Source organism: Bombus affinis, unplaced genomic scaffold (genome assembly GCF_024516045.1).
Source record: "Bombus affinis isolate iyBomAffi1 unplaced genomic scaffold, iyBomAffi1.2 ctg00000070.1, whole genome shotgun sequence".
NCBI classification, from domain to species: domain Eukaryota; kingdom Metazoa; phylum Arthropoda; class Insecta; order Hymenoptera; family Apidae; genus Bombus; species Bombus affinis.
In genome coordinates, this window is record NW_026108823.1 from 1,676,954 (window position 1) to 1,700,737 (window position 23,784).

The 23,784-nt window shown below is 36.7% G+C and overlaps 2 protein-coding genes across 11 annotated transcripts in view; one reads left to right on the forward strand and one right to left on the reverse strand.

Annotated features, from left to right (window-relative positions):
- Window positions 1-23,784, forward strand: part of LOC126927057 (uncharacterized) — a 242,472-nt gene that overhangs the window by 159,336 nt on the left and 59,352 nt on the right. The window contains exon 1 of one of the 8 annotated variants that reach the window (XM_050743427.1): window positions 9,458-9,476. The exons of 6 other annotated variants lie outside the window; for them this stretch is intronic. The gene's annotated coding sequence lies outside the window, so the exon portion shown is untranslated. Of the gene's footprint in view, window positions 1-9,457; window positions 9,477-14,655; window positions 14,860-23,784 lie in introns of those variants that run through there. One more of the 8 variants, XM_050743418.1, reaches the window with a different exon arrangement.
- The window catches only part of LOC126927043 (G-patch domain and KOW motifs-containing protein-like), a 146,181-nt gene that overhangs the window by 83,305 nt on the left and 39,092 nt on the right, over window positions 1-23,784 (reverse strand). Inside the window, exon 1 of one of the 3 annotated variants that reach the window (XM_050743370.1) lies at window positions 5,200-5,531. The exons of 1 other annotated variant lie outside the window; for it this stretch is intronic. In XM_050743370.1, coding sequence (XP_050599327.1) covers window positions 5,200-5,339 — 140 coding nt within the window. In that variant the 5' untranslated portion in view covers window positions 5,340-5,531. Of the gene's footprint in view, window positions 1-5,199; window positions 5,532-23,784 lie in introns of those variants that run through there. One more of the 3 variants, XM_050743372.1, reaches the window with a different exon arrangement.

Genomic DNA, 23,784 nt, shown 5'->3' on the forward strand with positions numbered 1-23,784 from the left:
TATATTGCACGAAGATTCGTATATAACAATGATCACTGCCATAATCATGGTCAAACGTAGATGACGAGATTATGCATTAATTCACTTTAAAAATTACGCTAGTGACAGTTGCGCCGTTCTATTTGTTCATATATTTAAGCCCTATATGCAACAAAGTGAACGTAGCATCTGCAAGCGTGTTAATTGGACAACCACGAATTTTCACATATATTGCACGAAGATTCGTATATAACAATGATCACTGCCATAATCATGGTCAAACGTAGATGACGAGATTATGCATTAATTCACTTTAAAAATTACGCTAGTGACAGTTGCGCCGTTCTATTTGTTCATATATTTAAGCCCTATATGCAACAAAGTGAACGTAGCATCTGCAAGCGTGTTAGTTGGACAACGACGAATTTCGTTTCGCAAACACGGACGCGTGAAACATTTTGAAGTTACGTGGACGCGAGAGTAATTCGTTCCCTTAAATTGCTCAATTTCCATTTCTTTCGCCATGTATATTCGAGTATTGCATTTGAATGGCAGAGCAGTGGGAAGTAACGGCGCACGTCGTTGATATATCGACAGGAACATGAATTCTTTTTTCATAGGATGAATACTTTTTTCATCGAATTATTAAACCGAATCAAGTTTTCAAATCCAATCATTTAATTTCATCGTTTTACATCGAACGTTTCAATCTTTTTTCTTTTAAATACTTTACCTATATTTCATCTCGTTGAATATTCCATATTTTTAATGCTACTACCACTTATTGGTAATTTCAAATATGTAATTATCGTTCTGAAGTTAGAAATTCGAAATAACATTCGTCAGTATATGATTCTACGTTTTATATAGAGTAATAAAAATGATACAATGAGTTTCGGTAAATAACCAATAAATATTTTTGTTCCTTTTTCTTTTTCTTTTTTTTTTTTTGGTTTTATGTATCCAAGGTCGAGAATAAACTATGTGCACGTTTCCTCTCGTTTCTTGTATTTTTATGAGGAATTCAGTCTTTTTACGCCACAAGAGTCTCAACGTTTTCGTTTTCACGCCTACGTTACGCTCGTTAAACACGTTCCAACAAGACCATGAATAAGGATAACAGCTTTAATGTTTTCACATGTGTTTATTTATTATTTTAGACCTTAAATATTTTATTTACAAAATCTTTATTTAAACAAGTTACCATTGTCGCTACAATAAATCAATGAATGAAATCAGTTTAAATTTAAAATATCATTTCATAATTTCTCGTCACTTGTATCTAAAAACAACAAAAAAACGGTGTATCCACATCGGATAAATTAATACGCCCCGACGCAAAATAAAACCAAGACGCACAGCTCTGTGGAATGCCAACGGTCTAGCGCAACGCAAACTTGACCTAGAACTCTTCCTAAAACACCAGCAAATCGACATAATGCTCATAACTGAAACCCACTTCACCGACAAAAACTACCTGAACATAAACGGATACAAGTTCTACCATACCCAACACCCCAGCGGAAAGGCCCACGGCGGCACCGGAATCATAATCAAATCAAACATTAAGCACTACGAACTTCCACCATTCCAGAAAGACTACCTCCAAGCAACAAACGTAGCAATAGAAGACTGTCATGGTACAATCACCACTTCAGCTGTATACTGCCCTCCCAGACACTCCATCGCCAAAGAAGACTTTGACGACTTCCTGGACACCCTGGGCAATAGATTCATAGCTGGAGGAGACTACAACGCCAAACACACCCAATGGGGCAGCAGACTGGTTACAGTAGGAGGCAAAAACCTCCTCAACAGCATAATAACCAACAACCTCAACTACCTTACCACATACGAACCCACACACTGGCCCACCGACACAAACAAAATACCCGATCTCCTTGATTTCCTCATTAAAAAAAAATATCTCGTCAAGACACGTCCAAATCAATTCCTCGGCTGATCTCTCCTCTGATCAATCCCCCGTGATAGTAACAGTCAGTTCAACTATCATCGAGAATACACGTAATGGCTCCATACATAACCAACACACCAACTGGCAGCTCTTTAGAGAAGTCTTTACACACACAACTTCAGCCTCAACTTCACTAAAAACCAATGAAGAAATCGAAGCAGCCACGGAATACCTAAACACGAGCATAATAAACGCTATCCGCTTCTCCACACCGGCAAAAACGTCCATCAGCAATCACGAATACCCCCAGTACATATTAAAAAAAATAGCAGAAAAACGTAGACTAAGAAGGATATGGCAGACCCATAGAACACCGGAGGACAAACGCAAACTAAACAACGGAACTAGAAAACTATCCAAAACTATAAAAAAAACTACAATAATGACCGTTTTCACAAATATCTCGCCAGCTTGTCCCCCACAGCCGACTCCAACTACTCACTATGGAAGACCTCCAGGAAACTCACGCGCCTCCCACAAATAATACCTCCAAGCCGCCGTCCGCAGAGTGGATGGGCGCGTAGCCCTATAGAAAAAGCCAACCTATTTGCCAAACACTTGACTGAAGTATTCCAACTACATTCCTCCATAGCTGCAGCGGACGTTACCGAATATCTGCACACTCCCTTCCAAATGTCCCCTCCTATTGAACCCTTCACTTCTTCAGAGATCATAGAAGCAATCAGTCGCCTAAACCCCAAGAAAGCAGCAGGTCACGACCTAATAGGAAATAAAACAATCAAGGAACTTCCGATAAAAGGGATTGCACTCATCGCATCAATCTTTAACGCTATCCTCCGCCTTCAACACTTTCCCAAGGCTTGGAAAATCTCACTGATCACCCTCATCCCTAAACCCGGTAAACCAATATATGAAACCAGCTCCTATCGCCCAATCAGTCTTTTACCTACCCTGTCTAAACTATTCGAGAGGATGCTCACGAATCGTCTCCTTCCACTCCTAGAAGAATTGAAAACACTCCCAGACCACCAATTCGGCTTCCGAAAACAACACTCAACAGTAGAGCAAATCCACCGCATAACCCACATGATCAGCCAAACCCTTGAAAAGAAAAAATACTGCTCAGCGGTATTCCTAGACATCCAACAGGCATTCGACAAAGTATGGCATAAAGGGCTACTCTACAAGCTCAAAAAGATCCAACCCCATCCATACTACTCCATCTTAAAATCCTACCTAACCAACAGACAATTCATAGTTAAATGTCTAGGCGCCACTTCCGCAACATTCCCAATAGAATCCGGCATACACCAAGGTAGTGTCCTCGGACCCCTACTGTTCTCCATCTACACTGCCGACTTACCTATATCAAACGAGGTAACAATAGCAACATTTGCCGACGACACAGCACTATTAGCTACCCACGCAGACCCGGCAATTGCCTCATCCACTCTCCAGCGAAGTATCGACACCATGGAAAAGTGGTTCCAAAAATGGGGTTTCAAAATAAACGAAAAAAATCCTCTCATGTAACCTTCACGCTCCGAAAACAAACCTGCCCCCAGGTCACCATTAACAACACAATAATCCCAAGCAAGGACTCCGTAAGATACCTGGTCATGACCCTGGACAGGAGGCTAACTTGGAAAAAACATATCTCAGAAAAAACAAAGCAACTAAAGGAAAAATTAAGAAAATTCTATTGGTTCACGGGCCGACGCTCCAAACTAAACATACAGAACAAAATAATCCTCTACAAGGCCGCAATAAAACCTGTCTGGACCTACGGAATCCAACTATGGGGAACAGCAAGTAATTCCAACATTGAAATACTCCAACGCTTCCAATCGAAAACGCTAAGATCCCTATCAAATGCACTCTGGTATGTTACCAACGAAACAATCCACCGTGACCTCAAGATACCTACAGTCAAAGATGAAATACACAAGTCCAGAAGCAGATATAACACAACAGTCAACAACCACCACAACCCACTAGTCACCCAACTACTGGACACGACGGACCGATCTACATTTATCATATTTTATATAAAATTAGTAGGGACCTTTAAAAAATTGCATGCAACAACACACTTACAGGTACTCTTGAATTAGTTTTTCTACATGTCCGATTATGTCTTTATATGTATATGTCAATTCAAATTTATTTTCTTAAATGTCCCTTAATGAAAAACTAACACTTCATATTAACTTTGAACTTTTGAGTTCTTAGAATATTCTGATTTAGTCACTGGCTGTACCATAAATTCATTTACAGATATTATATTTCCACCAAGAGCTAGTTTTATTATGAGCCTCCCTGCATCATCATCGAATCCTTCTATTTGACCATAATTATTACTTTGTTTTCCAGCTATAATTTTCACAAATGTTCCTTTCTCGATTTTAACTTCTTCCTCTTCTTTTTTGGAATCTGTATTTTTCTTCTGCAATGCTACTTTGTCTGCTCCAAGACCCATACCTTTTGGTCGTAATTCTGGTATGACAGCTGCTACTAATCTGTAATAGTTAGAATAAACGATTGTGAAATAAAAAATGATGTTCTCTGTTTACTTTCCAATAAGTGATGTATTAAATACATATAATTAATTTAATCCAGAGTAAAATTCATACTTTTCATTTCAACCAATTCCCTTTCCTGGTTGCCATCCCATTCCCCTTAACATTGCTACACCAAAAGCATCAATAGGAATTTTTTCATAATCTTCTAACGTAGACTGAAAAATACAAAACGATATTTATAATATGCAAATGTAATACATCTGTGCATTGCACATCAATATGTTGATAACGTACCTGTTCTTTGCCTCTTAATGATTCATCTTCTACTAAAGGTAAAGTTAAATCATTTGTTTTAGTTTCATATTTATTCTTTGACTTAAGTTCCCCAATGATTTCTTTAGTCGCTTGCTCTTCTAAAGTAACAACTTTATTTTCACTATCTTCAACTGGCTCTTTCTTTATTGATATTATTGGCGATGTTTTTCCATTAGATAGCTTTGATTTTGCCTCGTTAACACTAGCGTCTCCTACCTTTTCCTTATCTGCCTTCGGAAGGAAAATGTCTGCATCTATTTTATTAAGAATTCTATCATGCCAGGTTTTTGAACCTAGTAATGGAATAATTAGAGGTTCATCTCTTTTTTCTTCCTCATTGAAATAAAAAAATTGTTTTCAAATATATATATTCCGCTATTGGTGATTTTTATAGGTTAGGTTGAGGTTATATGTTTCTTGATTATAAATTTTACTTTTTGAACTCACCCTATTACTTTAATACCTTTCTCATCAAGGCATTCAATGTAATCAACTTTCTTTTTTTCTTGTGGAATAGCATTTTTTAACACAGATTTCTTAATAGATTTCGCAAAACCGAAGGAAATCTTCTTTCCTTCTTCGGCCATTTATTTGTTATTTTAACACTGACTTATAGATCAATACACATGTATATACTAGACATAAAGATTGATGTCACTTGAATCTATGTACATGAATCTAATATCTTATTATACTTTATTAATCTACTCAAAATTACTTGCACATTACTAAAATTTCATTCCGACAATGTATCAAGCGTCTGAATAAGTGACATTAAAGTAAACATATATCAAAGAGGAAACAAGAAGAACTGACGCCTATGGTTTTCTATGTTACAGAGCTAGTGCTGCACCATACGGCCAAATGCCGAAGGTGGCTTATGCTAGTATATACCTGCCTATACGTTTCAATGAGAAAATCGATTTTATGTGTTCATGTGAAAATTCACATTTCCCTAGGAGCTGTATTTTGATAGATTTAAGCTTCTAATGGAGCATTTTAAACGTATAGAGTATACTATGAAATAGATAGTAGTGCGGATCATTTTATATTCATAGAAAATTTGAATGTATAGAAATGTACAAAATGCTCATGATATGCAAAAATATGCAAAATATTCAAAGTAAACCAATCATCAAAAAGTTTAGAAGGTGAAACAAATTTCTTTAATAACACCTAGATTAATTTTTATTTGTTAACAATCTCATATATAACCATAGCTTTCGCCCGGCGCATATACGCGCCCATACATGCGTTAATAAGATAAGAGGAAATAAAAGTCAGATTATCGATAAAATACACTAACACATATGTAATACGTGGATAGATTACCACTCAGATTACACATATTATATATTATAAGGGAATATGTATACCACGTATATATGTAGAACGAACATTTCAAACTTGTTTATAGCCCGTGCGCACACATAAATGCACGCACACGAACAATTTTTCGAACGATAATTATATTAATATTTTATAACCATTTATATTTTTATATTTTTATATGATAACCATTTATATTTTTTAAAATATGTTCTTATGGCATACATATTTATTCCACGCTTCATATCTATCCACATCCGTAACTGTAGGTGACATTGTTTTTTAACAATTTTGCTATTATTTCATAATTCTTTAATTCATATTTCAAAGTCGTAACAGATGTTTCTATTTTTTTTTTTTTCAAGTTTTTCCCATATTGGACTTATTTCTAGCAGCCATGCTTGCTTACAAAGCAATTTTATATCCACGCAAGAATATTTTTCAGTAGATTTTATTATGTGGTTTACAATATCCATATTCTCTAATAACTGGTTGCTAAGGTATAATTTGAACATACCAAGTCGAGTAACTTCATTTGGTAATGATACGTATATTTTCTTTTCAAGGCATCTGCGTAAAGCTGCATCAATGTCCCTAATAATATATTTACAATAAATATTATTGTTCTGTTATATTAATAATAACAAAGGAATATTCCGCACAACACAATAATTAAGATTAAGATAATGAATAATTATGATATTAAGATATTTTCTACTTAGAAAACATTGAAATAGCGTGATATACATAGCAAGGGCAATTAGTTACAGCCAAAAGAACTACATTAGAATTTTCGTTAGATACTAATCCATCCAATCTAGAAAGAAGTTCTGATCTGAATCTCTTTGCAGGTTCAGACAATGTACAGTTTACTCCTTTATTTGTGCCTATCCAGTCAATCTCATCGATAAAAATAATTGTAGGCGAAAAATTATAGGCAAGTTCAAATAAAACCTGTTCAGTTTAACAAATGTATTTATTATTTATTAAATATTATATTCAAAATTCCTTAAATTCATTGTTTCATCACGAACGTAATATCATTTCGTTTTCCAAACAACTATTCTAGTTATATATGATTATTATTATATATGATAGATATATTGCAGAATCTCTTCTTCATAGACAAAGGAAATCAACTTACACGGATATACTTCTCGGAATCACCTCTCCATTTGCTCACCAATGAGCTGGCCGTTATGTTAAAAAAGGTGCATTGGTATTCTGTTGCGACTGCCTTCGCCAACATCGTCTTCCTTATTTCGTAATTGCTTGTATAGCAGAATACCTTTCCAGGGAGAAAATGGGCCTTTAAAAAAGATAAGGTACTTGAGGAGATACACAATGGCCTCCTTAATAGCAGATTTACATTCCTCTAGGCCTACGATGTTGTCCCAATATACATTGAATTTTGTTAGTATGATTTCCTGCGACAATACAAAGATGAAATGGCGCATAATCTCCGTATTAATTTCCGTAAATGTTATGTAATTCGTTATTTAAAGCTTTACTGAAATCAGTATTTGCAATACGTATATTAATCGAAAATAACTTACGCATGAAATGTCTTCAATAATCTTCCATAATTCCAGATTGTCTATATAAAGCTTCTGAGCCTATTTTGATATCTTTGATTGCGTGGATTGTTCCATTAAGATGTTAAATAGCTCTCCTCTTCTGATGAAGATTCATCGCTTTCATTGGCGAAAATTGATGTCACTGTCATTGCGAGATTAATATCATCCGTAGCATCACCCCTCATCTTCTGTTGTGCATTCCTCCCTTTCACAGACCCAGATACAGACTCACTTCTCGTTTGTTTGCTAACAGATTTGACACGTTTTACTACTTCTTCAAAGATTGAATGATATCGTAATCGATACGTTGAATACGTTGAGAACGTTGAATAGTGTTAAATAATTTAAATTCTTACACTTTGCTCGCATTTGTCATTTCCCTCGTCTTTATTTCCTTTTCAGTTATTTTCTTGCACAATATAGGATATTTTTGGAATTTCATCTTGTAATAATTTTCATATTCTGTAAGAATAATTTCAAAATCGACGTTGTCGCAGACTCGATATTTCCGAGGTAGACGAGCTTCCCGGATTAATACATCGCTAATGTCTACATATCTAAAAAATATAATTTTTAATTCATTGAACAAATTTTATGCTATGAGTACACACTATACGATAATCATCAATTAACTGTTTTATTTCTAGGTAAGACAGACAAAAAGAATGTACTGTCTATTTATTATTATATAAATCCTCGGCGATAATTTTTTGCCTTCTGCTTTTTAATTTCTAATTTTTAAAGTTTGAATTTAAATATATTTTCATTTATAACTAGTTAATCTACGTTATCGATTGAGTTACTCTATAACTACTGAGTTACCGATGTCGATTTTCAAATTTTGGTTCCTTCCCCTCTTTCCACACTAATTTCTATTTCGATTGGTCGCCGATATTATTCGAAAAAATTGCAACTAAGAAGATATCTAAATATATACACATAATATAAATTTATAAACATAATTTTGTTATCTACTATCTTGATACGTGCAAAGATAAATCTTAATGATATATAATACAGCGTAAATGGTTATAAATAATTAATTATTGACAATAATTATAAGAATTATCGAAAGAAAAAATCGTAGATACTATGTGCGAGTGTAAAATATCACAAAAAATGAACAACAATTGTGAAAAACGCAATATGGCAAATCAATGACAAAACACACTCATGACTGTCATGGAAGTTCCAAAGTCTTTTCGCAAATTATGAGATATCTTATTTGTGGTACCTTGCAGCGATAAATCACCGTTCATTGTAATAGTTTTAAATGTGATAATGATATCCTTGTATTGACTATCGTTTTTCGATAGTTACGAGAATTTTCGTTTATTACTTTGAGACAATCCGTCACTTCCTTTCTCTTATAAAGTTTCCCTTCAACTCCGTTGAAAACTGAGCATCAAACAGGAGACGAACGATTTGTTGTCATGGCAATGTTAGTTCACACGTAAGCAGGGTGCGAATATAATGATGGAATAGTCGAATCCTGTCTACTGTATAGTAAGATGGATGCGACATGGAAATAGAAAGAGAAGGCTGTATATAAGCATTTTCTATCCTTGTTTAATCAGGCATGCACACTAGTGGACACTGACGGCGCTCGTTTACCGTTGTTACACATTTCCGGTACAAGTACGCGGGCATTAGAGAAGGACGGAACGGTCTCTCTCTTTACCCCTATATCGCGTTTTTAGTTCGCTCACGCGCTCTGTACTTATATCTATTACATTTCCACCATAAGCAGCGGCCGTGCAGTGACTTACAAAAGTTTCGAACTCGCGGACGTTTAATCACGTTCCCTACTCCGAAGGGGTAAGTACAAAGTTGCTCGTCTCAGTACTCTTGTTAGAAGTTTTATCATCTTTTTCATTTCGTGGCTACAAGTTTTTCCAGGAAATTCTTATCGTTTTACAAGGGCTGTGGGACACAGTGACGTCAGCTATCGATCATATACGCGAATTTGTTGTAAATTAATTAGGAGAATATCTGGAGTTGTTTATCGTTGCCAGCTGTAAAATATTAGAATTTTTCATTCATAATTGTCATATTTTCGACTCTTCCGTTGCCAAGACCATCTTGAAAGATTTTTGGTATGTTCCATCACCCTTGTTAAAAGTGTGCCCATTGGTTAGCTATATTGATTTTAAAAACCAATACGTATATCAAGTTTATTATCTAACAGAAACAAAGAAATTCGTTTTATTAACGAATTTTCGATGTTTCTTCTCAATTTCCTTTAGCATCGAACGAAGAACATTATTTGATCAAACGTTTCATCGTTCAGATTATATTTCGTTTAAAAAGATTGAAATTGATATCGAGATAAAATCAAAAAGTATCCGTTGTTCTCGAACATTCTAGTATTCCTTCGCCGCCCGGGAGAAAGACAGGTATGAAGAAAGAGGATATTTTTTTTTATTAACTTTTTAATATTGATATTTCGACAAATATTGACATGTGCAGTGAGAAAATCGAGTGAAATTTTCAATAATATCGTTTTAATAATTTGTGAAACGAATTAGTTTGGTTTTTTCCATTTTTATTAGTTTCCGTCAGTGCTGATTGACGCGCCACTCCAGTTTCCATTTCCGTTTCTCGAAATTTCCTACGTCCTTGGTCTTTGGGACTCTTTGCCCAGGTAACTGCATTGCTTCTGGGTACGTCTCACCTTTCGGGTCTCTCGAGCTTTCGGTGTCAGTTGTTACCGTTGAAGGAAGAGAAGCTGGTGACGGATATTATCGGATAAATCGTTTATTCTGGAAAAGTTCGAGTAAGTTCGTTCTGTTTGAATAAATCAAGACATAGATCAATTTTTATCGTATCATCGTGATTCGCCATGTCGTACGTTTGGTTTCGGGATACCATATGTTTTTAATTTGGTACTTTTAATTTGAAATTTTACGTCTATGATCGTGACAGGAAGATACTTTCAGTGAATTATAAATATTTCAAATTATAAATTATAAATATTTGTTATAAATTACAATCATACTACGGGGAAAAGTGAAACATATGTTTTCTTGTGGAACATGTGATAGTAAATTATTCGAAGCATAATAATGCTTAATTAAACATCTATACGGTAACATTTACGGACGAATATTCGGGTAATATTATCGCGTCGCTCTAATCTGGCATTTAATGCTTTGATTGCGGTCTTTGAAATGGCATCGCAGATGCTGGTATAATATCACACGAAAAAGGAAGGACCAGTGGTTAATGTTGCAAGTGCACCAGTGCGTTGCAGCCATCGGGCGTGGCTTTGACGCCGGTGTCGCGGAGAGGCGCAGAACGTGTTCGATCGATCCGCGAACGCAGCCCGTGCTCATACTGCGACAGAGTTCGTTTCAGTTAGTCTCAGTCGCTGTTTGGCCGTCGACAGCGTATAGTCGCGCCGGCCGACGATTATTTTTTCTTTTTTTGTTTCTCGATAATTCTCTCGCAACACTCGTTCTATACGTACATCATCAGTTTATCGCGTGATCATTGTTACCGCTTCCCCTACCTTGTCACGTCCTTCAAAGAAGATTTTCCTTCAGTTTTCTGTTGTTTGGGGAAAATTCATCGCTCGAACACATGGATTTATCGACACGACGGTTTATCGAGGCATTAGCGTTATGTACTTTTCAAGTTTCATATTTTCTCTATGATACTTTCTAAGGAGAATTTAGAATTCGAACGATATCAATTTCCAGGAAATATAGGTCTTTATGAGACCATAGGTTAGGTTAGGACCATAGGATAGGTTTGAATTTAATTAACTCTCTTATAATTGGTATTTCAATTTTTTAATTCCTTAAATTTAGCTTTCTTTATGCTGTTAGATGATGTAACGCGGGCATTTTATGATATATCGAATATATTCGTATATATTTTACTTTATACATTCGATAAATTTCCTTGGTTGGCCGGCCTGCAACCCACATACGGCACTTAATAAAAATTTGTTTCGTTAGAGGTCGGTGTTTGTTCGTCTTCGTCATAAAAATGTCATGACGTCATATCATATCACAAGGGTTCTTCTGAAAGCTAGATATTCGATAACAAGATTAATGGTTTTCGGTAGCTTGTAATGTCAAGCTTTGAACTGGCGGGATCGCCTTGCTGTCAAATCGCCATTCAGCAGCGACCATATTCTTTAACTACGTTCAAGACCTATATCACGCTACAGAAACCATCAAAGGAGGATAATTGCAAGTTAGTTGCCTCTTAGAAACGAGACAGTTGGTTGTTACTTGTTATCCGTAGTTGGTAGTTGTTCTCCTTAGTCGCCACATATTATAGAGACGACATTCATAGTCACCAGTTGCCTTCGCTAATAGTTTCTTGTTGTCTGTAGTTAGTTCTCGTCATCGCAATGTATTCCATCAATCACGTAAAATTTAACATATAGGATTTTATTCTTTTTTATTCTTTCTGTAGGAAGATTCTTTAAGTAATATGAATTTAAGTAACTATTTTATGATACAATAAAGTGGAAAAACGATTATTTTACGTAACGTAATTTTTTAAAGAACTTCGAATTTAAAGGATTCAGATAGATATCTTAAACGTAATTAAACCCTCCATATCGTAACAAATTGAAAGAAATTGCGCAAGAAAGTTAATACACTTAATGCATAAAACATATATTTAAAATCCAAATGTAGGCGTTGACGCGTGCGTGCTACATGTTCGAAACGTTTGTTACATCCGCGATAAAATTTGTAACGACGAAGAAGCTTAACATATGGTGTGCTTCAAGACGACAGTAAAAAGTGTTGTCGTATTTTTCGAAATTTCTTCCATTCTTAATAAAAATATATTGTATAAATATAGTAGGATTTTTCAAATTTAAATAGTTATAATGATTTGAAACTTTACAATCGTACGGTTCTGTTTTATCCTTTGAATATACCTGTCATTTTCATATCTCCTTTTAACTAAACTAAATATTTGGAAATCCTATAATTTGTACACTTCTATTTGTGAATAAGATCGATGAAATTAAAGCGTAACTATGCTTTCAATAATGGCTTCGATGTATTGCTCACCATTATGGCGGATTAACGTCTCTAAGTGATCGACCTTAATCACTAAATGGCAGCCGCGATTCAGTGGTAGAGCCTTACACATGACGGACATTGCAAGCGCTTGTAAGACGTCTATCGTGAAACGTTTCCAATAGCATCGATTACGACGACGGTGAAATCCGAATAGAAATATATATCGCGTATCGCTTCAGCCTGACATGTCTTAAAATAGAATCACAATTTTTCGTTCTTAAAAAAAAAAAAAGAAAAGAAAAGAAAGTCTATAAAAATTATATGCAAATAAAATAGATAAATGGATAAATGGTTGTACAAATTTATAAAACAGATATTACAAATATACGTAAATAAATTATATATTTATAAATTGTTTGTTTAAATATCTGTTTGTTTAAATAAATAAAAGGGATATTTACGACTTACAATGAACGTAGTCCTGTTTTTAGTTTTAAACAAAGCAAAAACGGATAACAACTTTTTAAAATGTAAAACTCAACGCAACAGTGGTTTTTTTAATTAATCAATAACGTTCAAAGTTAATTAATTTAGAGTGGTTTGTACATTTTGTATGCTCGCCGTATTTTAACGTTTGATGTGTAACGTTTGATGTAGTACTTGATGCCCGAAAAATCGAAAAATAATTAAATTTGATCGTTTCGTCGAATTTACAAGTGTGTATATTCGTGTGAAATCCTATGTGCTTGTGTATGCTGATGTGAAAGGCGGTAATATATTTTTCTTTTTTCGATTATTGTTGTCAACTTTTGTGTGGAATAAATCAATTCCGTGAATAGAAGTGCAATCAATACAGCTTACTATGAAATGACAGCACAACAACAGTACATATCGCCATTGACGTCAGCTTCACAAAATTTCTCGAGTATCGAGGTCGTCCATTTGGGTTAAGAATTTATTTCCAAAATGCCACAAGCACGAATATCTTATGGAAATCCACTGTATTTCCATTGTAATTTTTAATAATCAGATTCCATATTGTATGCTACGATTCGAGGAAAATCCGCAGCTAATTATTATCTTTGCTGCCTTTAAATACCATAAATAGTCGTCCGTAAATTTTAAAAGATTTTCTGTGCCATACTTATATTGTGTATTTTAGTCTTAAGGTGCGGGTCGTGTTCAATTAATCGAAAGTGATGAAACTGTAATGGGTCACGATAGTCAAATATTAAAAATGGTCTCGTTGGCTACATTTAAAATCTTTACGAGATATATATGCATAGTACGTTGCTACTAGCAACGGGTAGCGATGAGCAATAGAGAACAGTACCTTCCTTATCTCGTCGTGATTATGTACATAACAGTAATGCAAAGTACTCGTACTGAATATCTTACAACATCTACATAGATTTTCAGATTTGTTTCGAATATTACCAGCATAACCATGATAGTAGAATTCTGTTACAGTATTAATTCTATAGTGCCGTTATGCATAATACAGCCCTAAAATGTTTCTACAAATATACGAATATTTTCGTCAGCTACTATATTCCAACCATGGCTTATTATGAAAGGAAATATATAACGAAATTACTTGTTTTTTTAGACTAAATTAGTTTAATTTGAATAATTTTAGTAATTGTGTAGGATCGAACAACAACTTATCATTAGCTTCACTCGAGACTTGATTGCACGTAGCAACGTAATTGCGTTGGAACTGAGGGTAGAAAACAATGTCAACCGTTAGACGCGTCCGTCTGGCGAATGTGTAACGCGTGAATAATAGATGGCGGCAATCACGTGAACCCTACTTATAGCTGTTTCGGCTTATATCGTAGCATTCAACCTAGGGTAAAACGATAGGGATCATTAGAAGTTGAAAGGCCGGCTGATCAGCCTCATTTTGTTCCATTTTTTAATCAAGCGATGAATCGACAAATTGTACAGATTTCGATGGTTATCACAGTTCTCTGTGAATTTTCAAGTACGGTTCGTCGAATTTAGTCAGATTGGCTACAGACTCTTTTACGAGCAGCTTGAAACTCGATCTAGTTTCGAGAAAATGAAAAATTCGTTTTATCTCTTTGCTTCCCTGTTCCTTCCTTCCTCTTTTTTTTGCTTTTTACATTGCGTTAAGACCGGCTAAATAATATTGATTGCCATGGACGTTGGCTGGTTCAAAATCACTGACATCGACGATAACAAAAGTAAGTTTGATGATCGATCATTTATCTGAGCCGATGTTATTCGACTTGAGCTCTGCATATTTGTTAATATTATTCTAGTAGGGATGAGATACTACAAATTTTAAATAACTTCGATTAAAATTATATTATAAAAATTATATTACATTAACGTTTAGAAGTCAATAAAGTGGAAAGAATTACGCGAGATAATGTAAATATAAATTATATTACAAGGAAACAATACGGCTAGGTAATTTGAAACATTCTGGCTAAAATTGCATTCTTTCAAAGTTAGGACGTACAGTATTTACAAAGTAGATTAAGTATCAAATGGGGTACTTAAGAAAATTCATGTTATCATTCTTTAGTAAACATTTTCAGGTTATAGCCTTCTGCAAAAGCTGCTTTACGTTACGTTAACGTATTCATTATTAATATTAATCATATTGTTCTTATCTCCTAGGGGCATAACAATCCATTTTTATATTGTGTTAAAACTAAATTTCTATTAGATTGTTGCAAAATTTTCTTTCGTTTTATAAAGAAATGATAGATTTTTTGTTTTATGTTATTTTATATTAAATTGGAGAAAGGTGGATCGCACATAATTCAATAAAATAATATAAAACAAAAAATATCGTACATCTATCATTTCTTTAGAAAACGAAAGAAACTTTTGGAACAACCTAATATTTCTCTCCAACGACACTTCTACGATGTTAAAATACTTGATAAAAAAATTTGATAAAAATATTAAGAAATTCTAATATTGATTTAAACGTATCGATTTATTTACTTTTCGCTGCCAGAAATTGTTAATTATGATTTCCACTTAAAAGCGTATTTCATATTATGAGGATAAATGATCAAATTCATCTCTAATATACACGTTAGAGAGTCATTTATAGCTGCAATCCTGTTTACCGCTCATATTCCTGGAACTCGATAATTCACTAGGCGATTGCTTTAACCGTGCAGAATACATCCATAAATAATTAATCGCTATTAATATTCCATCGACTTTTGAAAATCCCTGACGTGATCTATTTCACGTGATGAGAATACGTGTAAAGTGAGGTTATTGCTTGATTATCTTTAGTCGAATAAATCGAGTGATTCAAATTATAATGCGGAAGAAAGTCAAAACTATGTATATTATTTTTTTCAATTTTTATGTATCATTTGACGGAAGGAAATTTCGTAAGTAAGGTTCACCTTCTTTAATGTCAATGATTTTGAGATATGTTATTAAGCTCCAAATTCTAAGCAATCTTCTATATATATATATATATATATGTCGGAGATGAAAGAACGCCGGAGCTCCTCCTTGGATTCGCGGGAATACCGCAACTCTGTAACTTGGATCAAACAAATGCCGCTCCGATTGTTCGAGATTTATGATCATGAGCTTGGGCTCGAGGCGACAATCAGTCGCCGAACGTAGCCGCGGTCAAAGGGATGAACGTTTTATCTAACAAAGGCACAGAGTAACTCTATACCTCTCCTTAAAAGAAATAGTCGTAGCGATACGTGGCAGTAAATACTTCAATAGTTTCTATCCCGCGGCCCGCCACACGCAGATTTTGTCCTCCGGGTAAGATGATCGCCGGGTGTCGGCATGCCTTTGTGGCGTATGTTTAGTTAACGTGAGGACCCGCTATAGATCTTAAGATTTAGTCAAGCGAAGTCCTTCAAATAGACTTTGTTGCAACTACGGGAAGATAGGAGAAACCTATCTTCCACGAACGATGCCCCCCGTCAACAACCACCCCTCAAGGGCGGCCGGCATCTCTTTCAAAACGCCGATATGGAGATCGACCAATTAGCAACAGCGCTAATTTCCCTCTCCTTTGGAACGAAAGTTTTCTTTGACGAATCCGAGGATCTCATATCCTTAGACCCACCCAATATAGTTTTCCTCGACGACATCGTCGAGACGGAGAGTCATTCTTTCGTACGATCTCATCGACGAATGACAGTGCCACCTTACAACCAGAGAATACCTCACATCTAGTTAACAAAGAGTTAGACTTGAACTGTGCGAGAACATACGTTTACCATCCCGTGACCGCGGATTCGTTTCGAACCTAAGGTCATTATCACTAGTGCTACGAGTGCCTAATCTTGTTGATAAGCCTGTGCTAGTAAACTCTTTATTGTATCACGGCAACGGCTAATTGTAATGAGAACTCATCAAACGCCCCTCTCCATAATCCTGACCCTAATCCGACATATATATATATATATATATATTGTAGTATCGGAAAAAGGATAGGATTAGGATGATTTAGATTTGTAAAATTCTCCTAATGCTATTTATTAAGATTAATAAAAATAACAGAGATTAATTGGACAGAGAACGATAAATGTTCAACTTGAACTAAAACACAAAAGTCTTATTCCGTTCAAATCACTCTCGCAACTCTATAACTAACAACTCGATTTCTCTACAACGCTAGCAACTCTACAACTCTCGTCTTCGGCATCTGCACTCGCACGCTCTCGCTTCTCAACTCATACTGCACGCCTTTTGCATTCGTTCTCGCTGGCGTCTCAACTAACTCTACCCTTGGCGTCTCTTTGTCTTTTCTCGTCCCATCGAACACATGTCCCGAAACCCCGTGGCCAGGGTCACGCAGGCTCTTTCCACAAAACTGTCCACTTGAAAGGACCGACGACACATTGATGTACTCGACGGCGCCACGGCTCTCGCCACTTTGTATACGGTTCGGCCGATACCTTGGGCCTTTTGCCCACGATACTACACTCGGCCATTCCTGACAAATCACATCTGCCCTCAGATGTGCTCATCACTGTCCTCACTATCATCACTAACACCAACGTTCCACCACTTCATGTGGTCGGCTGCAGTGGAAGTCGTGCGCGGTCCCTCGTGTTCGCCTTCTCGTTGCACTACGTAGCGGTCATTTCGCAGGACTTTCACCACACGGTACGGCCCAAGGAACTTTGAATGCAGCTTTAACCCAGGACCGCCTTTTGTCCTCTCGATCGCCACCAGATCTCCTGTTTTGTAGATTGTCGCCTTCTTGCGTCTCTTGTTGAACGCCCTTCGCCGACAAGAGGTCGCGTTGATAGCTCGTCTTCGCACTACCTCAAATTCTCTTGCAGCCGCCTTATTCTTGCTTTTGTTTCGCTTCGTAGAATTCGCGACAGAATTTGTTTGTACAACTCTACAATTCGCGCGATGCTCGATGCATCCTACAAAAACTTGATCGCAACCGTCCGTATCGTTTCCACCCGACGCTACTGCGGTTATGTTCGCCGCAACCGATTCATCTAACGAAATTTTGTTCATTACGACGGTATCCTTGAGACAAGCACTCGTGGGAACTGCAACTGCCTGCTTATGTTGCACGTTCTCAACACGAGATAGATCCACTTCACGCGTTCCTGTCTCTATGTCCACTTTAAGGACCTCTGGAAACCCATCGGAATTCTCATTTTTTATTCTATGAATGGAGATATCTCCCCTCTTCATGCTTATCTCGACGGTATCCAAGAAGTCTGTACCTATCAACAACGAGTGTTGCATCGCAGTGTTCGGAACTACGTGTATCGTTATATGATACAATTCACCGTCTATAATAATATCTGTCGGAAATTTGCCGAGCGTAAAATTTCTCTTAGACCCGATACTGTGAAATTCGATAATGTCTTGACTTAACTTAGGCGCTCCGATTTTTACATACTGATTATACCGCATCAAAGTTAACTCGCTACCGGTGTCTATCAGCGCGCTCAGTTCGAAATTTCCGATCTTCACGTCTTTACCACGCTTCGTCGGTAACAATCGAAACACACTACCAACCTCTTTAATGGACTCGCTCAGATTGTCGCACTTCGATGCGATGTGTCCGTACTCTTTACACTTGAAACATTTAGGTCCCTTCGACCTGTTCGGGCACTCTGCACACACATGTTCTTCATCACCGCAGTTGTAGCAACGCGTCTTTCTCGCACTTCCACATTGACTGGGACTGTTGTTTCTCTCAACTCTGGCCGACTTCGCAACCGACTTCGTCCTTCGGCTCTTCTGCTCCTCGTGCGCGATTAGCCTCTTCCTTAGCTCCTTGATGGATGCAGCACCATACAGCATAGATTTATGGACTTCTTCGTCTATTATCCCGTCTATGATGTACTCTACTTTGACTTCTTCCTCTATATCGGCATGACTGGCTATTTCCAGCATGCGATACATGTAGGCCAAGCACGCCTCGTCGCTTTTCTTTCTCGTCCCACTAAGCTTTTGGTGTACTTGCCTACTGTTGGACTTTCTGGAGAACTCTCTGATTAGTCCCTTCTTCAGCTCATGCCAAGTCCTGGCATGGCACTCGAAGCTTGCGAATATTTTCGCCGATCCCCTCAGCAGCTTCCTCGCGTAGACTGCCTTCTGACCGTCGGACCACATACACGTGTCCGCGACTTCTTCGAATGATTCGAACCATCGCTCCACGTTTTCACCTTTGTCACCGCTAAACAATTCTAATGCGTCTTCGACGTCTTTAAAGCTTAACACCGAAACGGTACCTGCCTTTTGGCGATGTTCATCACGGTCCGAGCACATCGCTCGCGTACCTCCTTCGTGTTTCTTCACGTCTCTCTCATCTTCTTCATTGTCACTTTCGTTGTCGCTTTCTTCTTCCGACGATACGTTGTCTCCTTCCAGGGCCGCCTGTAGCCGTGCGCGTAGTTCAGATTTTCTCCCTGTGACCTTTAACCCCAAGCTAGCGAGGCGCGCTCTCAACTCCTTCGTCCTCAGCTTCTCGAGGTCTTCGTCTCCATCCTGATCGCGCTCAGCTCTCTGCCCACTCCTTAGGTTTCGCTGATTTACCGATTCCTCATCGCGCTTCGATTCCTTCGAAGTTGATTGACCAGCCTTATATGCTCGGTTCAGCCTGGCCATCAGCACTGACTTCGAACCTGATATCGGCAGATTCAGACTTGCGAGCTTATTTCTTAGCTCCTCCAGCGTCGAAACCTCTTCAGTCGAAAACTGTTCCTCTTCACAATTTGCCATTTTCAACTCTTTTTTTTTCAACACAATTAGTTCCGTTAAACGTGTCGTTCTCTGTCTGGTTTCAATCCCGGCTCGAGCCCCCAATTGTAGTATCGGAAAAAGGATAGGATTAGGATGATTTAGATTTGTAAAATTCTCCTAATGCTATTTATTAAGATTAATAAAAATAACAGAGATTAATTGGACAGAGAACGATAAATGTTCAACTTGAACTAAAACACAAAAGTCTTATTCCGTTCAAATCACTCTCGCAACTCTATAACTAACAACTCGATTTCTCTACAACGCTAGCAACTCTACAACTCTCGTCTTCGGCATCTGCACTCGCACGCTCTCGCTTCTCAACTCATACTGCACGCCTTTTGCATTCGTTCTCGCTGGCGTCTCAACTAACTCTACCCTTGGCGTCTCTTTGTCTTTTCTCGTCCCATCGAACACATGTCCCGAAACCCCGTGGCCAGGGTCACGCAGGCTCTTTCCACAAAACTGTCCACTTGAAAGGACCGACGACACATTGATGTACTCGACGGCGCCACGGCTCTCGCCACTTTGTATACGGTTCGGCCGATACCTTGGGCCTTTTGCCCACGATACTACAATATATTACAATAATTAGTTTCCGCCTAAACTGCTAGAACCACGTAGCACGCACTCTACTCTCGTTTATTAAACATTCAGGCCATCTGATCGCATGCGACGAGTTTTATGTTAATCCCGACCAATTACAATATCTTTCTCTCGTTTACAAGGGACGACGAGACTGGCAGTTGCGTGCTTTCCAAAGCAAAAGCCGCGATATCTGCATGATAACCTAACCTCAACCGATTTTGTTGTACTATTCTTAAGTGGACTTCGTTTGTACCACTTTCGTAACAAAAATAGAATATCTAGAACACAGCATTCCGTTATGCGATATTGTCAATTTCTAACATCTGAAACATCAGAGATAATTTTTTCCCTACAGTTGTAAATTTGTGTGAAAAATTACGAACGTAACGATGTTTGGCGCATGTACAGTTCCCCCTCCCCCTCCCCCTCCAACCTTCATTTGCGTAGACATGCTAGAAAGATCCACTTTTCCACGGTGAAACTGTGTGTATTGTAATTTCATTTTGACAATGGTCCAACATCCTACTATGCATAAATTTAATATCAATATAAGCAGGTTTCATGCCAAGTATTACATCTAACGTATAAGCACAAACCCTGGTTTTAAATACCTTATAGTAACACCGAAAAGATTATTCAGTTGGATGTCTGGCTCAACATCAATATTTTACTTAGAAGATAATACGTCGAGAGCATGTTGGTGGATGGAATGGGAGATGAATGAAGGCTTACTTCTGTAAAATACGTAAAATGGTAGTCGGAATGAATTTTGGCGCTTGGGGACAGAAAAAGAGCTGACTGATACTGTCATACACCTGAATTTATAAAATTTTGAAAATCGATGTAACCTTTGAACTTTATCGTATTCTGTTTCGTAGCACAAATTATTGTTCCCGAAATGTACGTTTAGTGTTATAATATATTTGACCAATGGTTCTCAAATACTAGTTTTGCTAAAGCAATGGTGGAATTGGAGCAATTCTTTCTTCTTTCATTCTTTGAATGACCTGAATTTTCGAGTAGTCCAGTGACGCTTGATCCGTACAATTAATCGATTTCTTCTTATTACAGAGCTGCAAGAGATTCCGCGTTGGACGCCGATGTTGCGAGTTCGAATGCCTGGATGAGGTTGGCACTGAGTATTGGTCCGGATCTGATGTGGTTATCGTCGATGGTTCACCTAAACTTGAAAAACATAGTGTATTGTGGACGCTGAGCTTAGTGATGGCAATTGTAATATTTTAATTTCTCAATAAAGATTCCGATGGCGCCGTTGACAAAATTCGTACCTTATAAACGTCGACGATTAGCTTCAGCCACCGGGAAAAGAAGTGGTGTACAATGTAGTGTGTTAACGAAGAATCATTTGTAACTGAATAATTATACCTCGAGAAGATTATACCTGAGTAATTATATTTATTCTTATTTTCTTCCCCTTTATTTCATTTGAATAGATTTTTGTATTCAAAGAGCGAGGTATGATTATTTCAGACGGGTTAATTTGTTTTTATATATGTCAAAAGAATGAAAGGAGATGACGATGAATCGGTGACAGGTAGAAAATTGTAATCTGTTGTATTTCCATGGTACTGTATACTTGATTATATTTTGTTCAATATTATTCATATTCTATCATGTAATTTGGGAATATACATACATATACATATATGAAAATATAGTGGTATACTTATCCCCTAATCTTTGTGATTTCTATGAAAATTTTATGATTCATTGTCACTTGTATGAAGGACGGAAATATAAAAAATTGATAAAATTATTAATAATATTTACAAAGAAAAAGTGAGCTGTTGGATATACAGGGTGGTTGGTAACTGGTAAAAAAAAGAAGTCGAAAATATACAAATTTTTCATTTGAGGCTTTGTTTTCGAGAAAATCGACTTTGAATTTTTGCTCGGTACGCGTGCACTTTATCACGTTTCGTTATAACGGATTTTATTGTAGATTGTGTTTCGATTGACGTTATGTTGATAAACCGTTCCAATATGTTGCACGCGTTGCACGCATACCGATCAAAAATTCAAAGTCGATTTTCTCGAAAATAAAGTCTCAGACGAAAAATGTTTATTCTATATTTTCGACTTCTTTTATCGAGTAGAATCACCAATTTTCCGCTTGTACTATCAATTACCAACCAGCCTGTATGACAAAATTCTATTTTAAACACCAAATTCGCCACGATTGGCTATTTTGTTTACGAAATTAAACGAATTTAATAAATGAAATGGCAAGGAAGGAACTACAAGTGACCGTCAAACTATTTTTATGCTTGAAAAGTAATTCGCAAAGTAATATAAAATAATACTACTGATTTGTGTCTCTTTCAGAATTTTTTCTTAATCTCTTGTTTTTTTCCCTTCAAATTTATTATTTATTATTTATTCGGTGTCACGAAAACCGATTAAATATTAAATATCTTAAATATAGATTGAAATGAAAGCTTGTCAGTTCTCGTTCAATTGTCACTTCAAAGTTGTTAGTTCAAAGGTTCTCGTACATCATAAAGCAAGGGACCAAATCTTTAACTTATTACAAATTAAACCTTTTATTGTAATTACGAAAATTATGAAAGTACCAAGCGAAACAAGTAGGGAACATGAACTGCTCAACGAACCAAAGAACGGCTCAGTGACAAAATTAATAAAGTAAGGATCACAAATATTACAACATTACACTCTTACATCACATAATAGTTCTCTATACAAAAGATATATAGCGAATCGACTTTTCACAACGATAAGAATCAACAGAACCAATTAAGACCAGGCGAAACTCTCATAAGACAACAATATCAGAGGGATCAAATCAGCGATTTTAATCTATGTTACAAATTATAGTTATCAAGAAAAATTGCTCTTTTCACGAAAATTATGCTGATGACACACTCACAATGCATTTTATATTTGGTAGTCGGATGTGCTCGTGGTCATCAGGAGTATAAAGTCGACGTTTTTAGAAAATGACAGCGCTGTCGGGTTTTAAAAGCTTTTATTTTTTTATTCATCATTACGAAGATTGTGATGGAAGAACGTAATGGGGTAAAATCTGACGATTCCTTAATGAAGAATGCTTAAAGAGATTCTATAGAAAACGGTGATCGTTTCGTTGGGTAGTTCATTCGAATTTTGATCAGGATTATTGAGATAGAAGGGTCGAGAGCTTGGTGGAATATCAACTTTGACGCTTCAACGCTTCATCTCTTTTCAAGCTCACCAGTCACGAACCATGGTTCACTGAATATATCTTTTTGGAAAATCCTTTTTGGATTTTCGTACGAGAA